Below are 8,117 nucleotides of genomic sequence, written 5' to 3'. Positions count from 1 at the left end.
ATTGAGGTGGGACACACCTGTAATCCCAGCATTTGGGGAGGCCGAGGCAGGTGGATCACCTGAGGTCCAAAGTTTGAGACCAGCCTGGCCAACATGGCAAAACCCTGTCTCTACTAAAAGTACAAAAATTAGCCAGGCATGGTGATGGACACCTGTAGTCCCAGCTACTCAGGAGGCTGAGGTGGGAGAATCATTTGAGCCCAGGAGGCGGTGCTTGCAGTAAGCTGAGACTGCACTGCTGCACTGGTGCCTGGGCCACACCAGTCACTATGCCTGGGTGACAGAGCAAGACTCTGTCTCTAAATAAATAAATAAAATTTTGTTTTGCTGTGTTGCGGCTAATATGCGTGCTATAAGACAATGGTTTCTTGAGTCTCATTCTCTCTGCATATGCCTAAAGCTTTTTTATTTTTATGATTCTAAGAGATTGTACCTTCTCATCTCCTAGATTCTGTCCCATAGGTTCTGATCTTTTCCTAGAGTAACTTGGATGGTTAAAAAAGTGGAAAAAGCTTTGGGTATTAGGTGCCGAACCCACTCAGCTCTGCTCAAACCCCTTCTTTAATGCCCAAGGTTGTCCAATCCTAGCCCTTCCCCCTACCCTCAGCTTTCTCCTCACCTACACAACAACCTTAGTATAGTCCTAAGGTATGTGTTCTTATCTTCTGTTATCTATGCCAAGGATGTTTGGTGGTTTTGTTTTGTTTTGTTTTGTTGAGACAGGGTCTTGCTCTGTTGCTTAGGCTGGAGTGCAGTGACACAATCTCAGCTCACTGCAACCCCGATCTCCTGGGCTTAAGTGATCCTCCCACCTCAGCCTCCTGAGTAGCTGGGACTACAGGTATGCATCACCATGCCTGGCTAATTTTTTTTTTTTTTTTTTTTTGAGGCAGAGTTTTGCTCTTGTTGCCCAGGCTGGGGTACAATGGCATCATCTCAGCTCACCACAACCTCTGCCTCCCGGGTTCAAGCAATTCTCCTGCCTCAGCCTCTCAAGTAGCTGGGATTACAGGCATGTGCCACCACGTCTGGCTACTTTTTTGTATTTTTAGTAGAGGTGGGGTTTCTCTATGTTGGTCAGGCTGGTCTTGAACTCCTGACCTCAGGTGATCCGCCCACCTTGGCCTCCCAAAATGCTGGGATTAAAGGCTTGAGCCACCACGCCCGGCCCACGCCTGGCTAATTTTTTTTAATTTTTATTTTTGTAGAGACAGGGTCTCACTATGTTGTCCAGGCTGGTCTTGAACTCCTGGACTCAAGCAATCTTCCTGTCTCAGCCTCCCAAAGTGCAGGAATTATAGGCATGAGCCACTGTGCCAGGCAAGGATTTTTTTTTTTTTTTAAGTTAAATTTCTGCCTGCCACCACAGCAGCTCCTTTTCCTGCTTTCTCTCTCTGTGTGCTTTAAGATGATAGTCCCTTCTTTTTTTTCAAATAACCACAACGGGAAGGACTGACCACTCTTGTAAGCTGCAACTGATGTTTTCAGACTCCTAAAGTGACATCTAGACATAAGTCCATATATGTCAGAATATCATGCAGGGAATGCTCAAATAGTTGGGAAGAGATTGCTGCACTGTGTTTTGCATGCCCAAAGCCCACATAGGTACTCAGTTTAAAAATCTTAATAGAATTGAATCCTGCTCTTATCATAGGAAAGGAAGAGAATCTGATAGAGAGAAACAGAAAATGAAAAGGTCAAGAACTGGCCGGGCACACTGGCTCTCGCCTGTAATCCCAGCACTTTGGGAGGCTGAGGCGGGAGGATCACGAGGTCAGGAGTTTGAGACCAGCTTGGCCAATATGGTGAAACCCCGTCTCTACTAAAAATACAAAAAATAGCTGGGCGTGGTGGTGCGCACTTGTAGTCCCAGCTATTCAGGAGGCTGAGGCAGGAGAATCGCTTGAACCTGGGAGGCAGAGGTTGCAGTGAGCCAAGATCATGCCACTGCACACCAGCCTGGGCAACAGAGCAAGACTCCGTCTCTCAAAAAAAAAAAAAGTCGAGAACTGGAAAGGAACTAAGCACATGAAAAGAAATTTTATGTTCCTTCATGTTTTTATTTAAAGAAACTGAATCAAGTACCAAACATGGAATAAAGGCAAACATTCATTTTTGGGGTGATTGTTCCCTTCTTGGCAATCCCTGTTTTATTGAGGGTATCACTAGTTATTCATTCCAAGGATTTTTTTTTTTTTTTCCACAGGAGGTGGGCGTTTCTTTGTCTTCTTAGAGTCAGGATTCCAGATCTGCTGATGTGTGGGACTTTTCTTGGCCACTACGATTTCATCTACAGTCACGAGCTGTAGCACCACCTCAGCCACTGCTCGAAATCCTTGGGCTTTGACTATTAGGGTGTCCCACACCCCTTCCTGGGCCACATTTATTATCCCTTCAGCTCCCACACCCATTAGGAGGTTCCCACCTTGGTGCACTCCACTCATTTCTGCCACCACGTCTGAGACAGCTAAGCCTGCATTCTCTGCCAAGGTTTTAGGAAGATACTTCAGGGCCCGGGCAAATGCTAGGAATGCAGGCCCATTCGGCCCTTCCAATCTGCTTCCTTTATCAGAGAGCATTTTTGCCAAAGCCATTTCTGTGGCCCCGGCTCCTGGAATCAGTCTGGGATCTTGACATAGCTGGAAATAGGCATCAATGCCGTGGTAGACGGCCTGCTCTGCACTCCGCAGCCCCTGGGTGGTGGCTCCCCTGAGAACCACGGTAAGGGCAGGTGTGCCTGTACATTCCCATTCAAATACCACAGCCAAACCGTCTCCCAGCTCCTGCCTATAAACCCTCTGGCACTTGCCTGGCCTCTGGGGAGGGAGCAGACGAGGCAGCAGAGGTGTGTCCAACACCTCACTCAGGTAACTGATCTCCATCCGAGACCTAGCTTGAATCACCATGATGCCATACTTGTCCGCCAGTGTGAGGGTCTCCTCGTCGACCTCCCCCAACACCACTGCCACATTAATTCCCGCGGCTGCCAGCTGGCCTACTTGCTTTTCTAGTAATTGGTCGCTTCCTTTACTAAATTGAGCTAGATCAGCAGGACTAGAAAGACGGGCCGTTGCTGGTGCATTTGGATGGGCAGGACCAAAGGGGCAAGCAAAGAGAGCCACCCTGGCACCACTTAACACTGCGGCCATTTGCCCACAGAGCTTCCCCGATATTGCTAACCCCTGGAGGAGGCAGGAATCCTCCAGTGTCCCCCCATGCAGCGCGCACACCCCAACACGCTCAGGCTTGAAGCTGCCGTCTAGCTCCTTGATAGTCCAGCAGGCATGGGCCACCAGCTTGGCCAAGTGGTCCACAGGGGACAGGGTGTGGGTATTCATCACAGAATGGAGGGCCCAGGATGGATCTTCCAAAGGCCCCAGAGATTGGATGGCCAGGGAGGGCAGTGTGGCCAGGACCTCTGCAGCGGCTGTGGCGTAGGCCTCCCGGAGCTGCGGGCGAGGCAGGCCGGCCTTCAGCAGCTGCTCTGCCTGTTCCAGCAAGGCTTCCGTCAGCAGAACCACGAAGGCTGTGCCATCCCCACTATTCTCTGCCTGGGTTTGGGCTGCTTCCCGGAGGAACCATGCCACTGGGTGCTCCAGCTCCAGGGCCCTGAGGATGGCAGTGGCACACCCCGTGCACACTGTTTCTCCTTTCATGGTTACCAGGAACTTCTGCCGGCCGTGGGGGCCATAGCAAGGCCGGATGACGTTGGCCAGGGTCTGGACTGCAGCCAAGCTGCTCAGCAGGTGGGGCTCCTCCTCTTCCGGACTCCTCAGGCTCTCCCTTGGGTTCAGTGCCAGCCTCTGGGGCAGCTCCAGGGCTGAAGGGACTGTGCTGTCCATGGCCCGCAGAGAGAGGAGAGGCCACCGTGGGTTGCAGAGATGCCCTAGAAACAGCAGCAGGGGCACCCTTGACACCGATCGTTGAAAGTACTCAAGAGGTTAGTGGAAGCAAGGAGCCAAATGCCCATTGATTGGTATTTGAAGATGTCAGCACGGACCAGCACTCCACTGTGGGTCCGAGGATGAGCTCCAAAGAGCTCAGTCCTAAAGCCACCCCAGGGTTGATTCTGTAAAGGAACTGGGTCTTGGGGCCTCTCAACCTTGGTGGCTGAAATGGGATCTTTAACTGATGAAGTCACAAAGTGGAAAATGGAACCAGGATAGAGAATGAGGTCACAGAAGTCTGGTTATAACTGAGGAGGCTGTACCAGCAGGCAAACGTCAGGCGTTGTCCAGCAATGGAGGTACATGCACCTCTGCACCAGGTCTGAGACTTGTTTAAACATTACAGACAATGAGGAGGACATCAAGCGAAAAACTACCCACTTCACCCTGTCTGGAGTGCAGGGGCATGACCATGGTTCACTCCAGGCCCAACTCCCTGGTCTCAAGCAGGCCTCCTGTTCAGCCTCCCAAGTATCTGGAACTACAGGCGCACACCACCACACCTAGCTAGTTTTTTAATTTTTTGTAGAGACAGGGTTTCTGTATGTTGTCCAGGCAAGTCTCGAATTTGTAGCCTCAAGAGAGCCTTCCACCACAACCACACTTTTTTTTTTTGAGACAGAGTTGCACTCTGTTGCCCAGGCTGGAGTGCAGTGGTACAATCTTAGGTCACTGCAACCTCCGCCTCCCAGGTTCAAGCAGTTCTCCTGCCTCAGCCTCCCAGTAGCTGGGATTACAGGCGCCAGCCACCACGCCTGGCTAATTTTTTGTATTTTTAGTAGCGATAGGGGGGTTTCACCATGTTGGCCATGGTTGGCCAGGCTGGTCTCGAACTCCTGGCCTCAAGTGATCCGCCCACCTCGGCCTCCAAAAGTGCTGGGATTACAGGTGTGAGCCACTGCACCTGGCCTTTTTTTTTATTTGATAAGGAACTGAGAGATGATGTCTGTGTTTTGTTTTGTTTTGGTGTTACTTTCTCTTGCAGTACTGTGTAATATTAGCCATGTTTTGCTGTCTGCCTTTGCCTTTTTGGGTATCTTATCGGTTTGTGCTTGTGTATCAGGTTTCTTAGGGTGTCTGTTGGTCTTTCAGGGTGCAGGTGTGGGAGGCTGCACAGCATGCATGCCTGTGCCACGACTCCCGACTCTGCCTCCCTGGCAGAGGCAGGGCAAGACAAGGGGGGAAAGATGCTGACAGCTCACAGACAAATAGAAGTGAACCCAGAGGGGTGAAAAGCAACCAGCCTCCCAGTGGCCAGGGAGATAGAAGCCTAAATGGGGCCCTGAGGTTTAAATGTGAATCACCTTCCCATCCTCACCTTCAATGCTTACAATTTAAGCCTCTTTTTTTCATTCTCTCTCCTTTCCTCAGTCATCTCCTCTTTCTTCCTATAGAGCCTACTCGGGTAATGATGCTTCTGCTTTAGTTTAACACATATTTAGTCTGGGTGTGGTGGCTCATGAATGTAATCCCTGCACTTTGGGAGGCTGAGGCGGGAGGATTGCTTAAGCTTAGGAGGTTGAGGCTTCAGTGAGCCATGATTGCAGCACTGCATTCCAGCTGGGGCAACAGAGTGAGACTTGTCTCAAAAAAAAAAGGGGAAAGGTCATTTGGAATCCTAGTCCAGAGATAACCATTGTTTACAGCTTGATGAACATGACTACTTTGCACATATTGTATGCACACATAATTATAGATTTACACCATTTTACACAAGATTATGATACATATATGCTATTCTGTAATCATTTCCTCCTCAACATTATCTTGGCTCAGAGAAATGTTTCTTTTTTTTTTTTGGACATGGAGTTTCGGAGTTTTGCTCTTGTCGCCCAGGCTGGAGTGCAATGGCGCGATCTCGGCTCACCCTCGGCTCACTGCAGCCTCTGTCTCCCGGGTTCAAGCAATTCTCTTGCCTCAGCCTCCTGAGTAGCTGGGACTGAGCAGCCATGTGCCACCACGCCTGGCTAATTTTGTATTTTTAGTAGAGACGGGGTTTCTCCATGTTAGTCAGGCTGGTCTCAAACTCCCGACCTCAGGGGATCCACCCGCCTCGGCCTCCCAAAAGTGCTGGGATTATAGGCGTGTGCCGCTGTGCCTGGTCTGTGAGCCACCGTGCCCGGCCTGAGAAATGTTTCTTTTTTTTCTTTTCTTTTCTTTTTTTTTTTTAAGCAGAAACATATTTATTTATTAACCAAAGGGATGATCCTAATTAATCCAACACACTTTGAAATAGCTTCATGTAAAATGTTTGTGATAAAGATAATTGAACACAGTAATGAAAAAAAAAAGAAACAGTATGGAGATTTGCTCATTGAACTGAGCTTGGTCATTCTCTTAGTTAACTCCTGTCGAAAGTGATGATGGAATCTTTATTCTACTTTTTCATAGATCCGAGTACAGGTGACATTTTTCATGACATGCTCCACCACTAATTTCCCATCTTTCAGTTTTCTTCTTATTGTGCTTTCCTTCCCATCCCACTCCTGATGCTGAACCAATGCACCATCTGTAAAGTTGCAGACAGTCTGAGTTTTTCTGCCATCAGCTGTGGTTTCTTCAAACTTCTCTCCCAGGGTACAAGAAAACTGTGTTGTTTTCAAAGTGCTCTCGGTTTTTATGGTGAGGTTTTTGCCATCACAAGTGATGGATGATACAATCTGGCTTGGCCATGGCGCCCATTTTTCGCAAAGCTATTCCCAATCCTAGCTCCTTCATGTATTCCTCAAAGCCTTTGCTGTCCACCAGGCGCCATCTTCCTTCCAGCTGCTGAACTGTGGCCCTGGTGGGTGCAGGGGGGCTGGCGTGCAGAGTGGGATCTGCGTCGGCGTGGCAGCCTGCTGTCGAGAAATGTTTCTAAGGAGATCGTATTTGGTCTGAGAACCATGAATGATTATTTTGAGCACTTTTGATTCTGGAGACTCCATTTGGATCAGGCATGGTCCTCCAAAGTCAGGCTTCTGAAAGCCTGTACCTCAGAGTAGGCTTGATGTTCCATAAAATATGTGGTTATGAGCACAAAGATGACTTGCCTGTATTGTTATACAAATGTAAAATGTAACAATCAACAAAAATGTAGCAAAGTATGCATGTATACATTTTCTCTAAAGATACAGTTTCTTTTTTTAAAAAATAAACACATTAGGCAGGTGTGATGGTGGGTGCCTATTATCCCAGCTACTCGGGAGGCTAAGGCACGAGAATCTCTTGAACCTGGGAGGTGGACATTGCAGTGAGCCGAGATTGCGCCACTATACTCCAGCCTGGGCAATACAGCGAGACTTAGTCTCAAAAAATAAATAAATAAATAATATAAATAAATAAATAAATAAAATAAACACTACTGGCCAGTGGCCGTGGCTCAAGCCTATAATCCCAGCACTTTGGGAGGCCTGAGCCAGGTGGAGTTCAGGCATTCAAGACCAGCTTGGGCAATATGACAAGAACCCTGTCTCTACTAAAAATACAAAACAATAGCCGGCTGTGGTGGTGCGTGACTGTAGTCAGCTACTTGGGAGGCTGAGGGGGAGGATTGCTTGAGCCCTGAAGGTGGAAGTTGCAGTGAGCTGAGATTGTGCCATTGCACTCCAGCCTGGGTGACAGAGTGAGACCCTGTCTCAAAAAATAAAATAAACACTCCTATAAAGGATCCTCTTAGATCTTTTTCTAACACCTAACCTATATTTTCATATTCATTTCAGTTACCGTACAACTGTTCACTGAGCTGCTGTTGAATAGGGGAAATAAGGCAGATAACTACTGCCATCTCCGCTGGGTTTAGGGACGATACAGACGTTAATCTGGGCACTTTCATTACAGGCAGTGAGAGCTGTGAGTGGGGAAAGCACGAGGTTGGCAGAAGCATTTAGGGGGACACAGCCATTCTCACGGAGGGCAGAGGTCTAAAGTGAGAGCCGAAGAAAAAGTAGGAACTGGCCTCCTGGAAAGGGGAAGGGCGATGGGACAGCCTGGTGGTTTGGAGCCCACTGGAAGGAGTTCTGAAAACTGGTGGTCAGGTGAGAAGGAAAGCTGGGGAAGAGATGAGCACATTCGCCAGAGGGTAGCAGGGGCTCTCCAGGACCTAGTGAGTCAAGCCAAGGAATTTAGGCTTCAGCCTGCAGGGTGATGAATAGGGCTGTCTATTCCATTTCTTCCTTCTTTCTTTCTTTT

At 48.7% G+C, this 8,117-nt stretch overlaps 1 protein-coding gene and 1 pseudogene across 1 annotated transcript; both read right to left on the bottom strand.

Moving 5' to 3' along the window:
• Positions 1–2,039: 2,039 nt before the first annotated feature.
• CCT8L2 (chaperonin containing TCP1 subunit 8 like 2) lies at positions 2,040–4,127 on the bottom strand. The gene has a single exon (XM_054495270.1). The coding sequence runs from the start codon at positions 3,840–3,842 to the stop codon at positions 2,166–2,168; it is 1,677 nt and encodes a 558-aa protein (XP_054351245.1). The 5' UTR covers positions 3,843–4,127; the 3' UTR covers positions 2,040–2,165.
• Positions 4,128–6,140: 2,013 nt separating this feature from the next.
• On the bottom strand, positions 6,141–7,713 carry LOC129041665 (fatty acid-binding protein 5-like; annotated as a pseudogene).
• Positions 7,714–8,117: the final 404 nt, after the last annotated feature.

The sequence above is a fragment of the Pongo pygmaeus genome, chromosome 6 (genome assembly GCF_028885625.2).
Source record: "Pongo pygmaeus isolate AG05252 chromosome 6, NHGRI_mPonPyg2-v2.0_pri, whole genome shotgun sequence".
NCBI lineage: Eukaryota > Metazoa > Chordata > Mammalia > Primates > Hominidae > Pongo > Pongo pygmaeus.
This window is presented reverse-complemented; position numbering and strand designations above follow the sequence as displayed.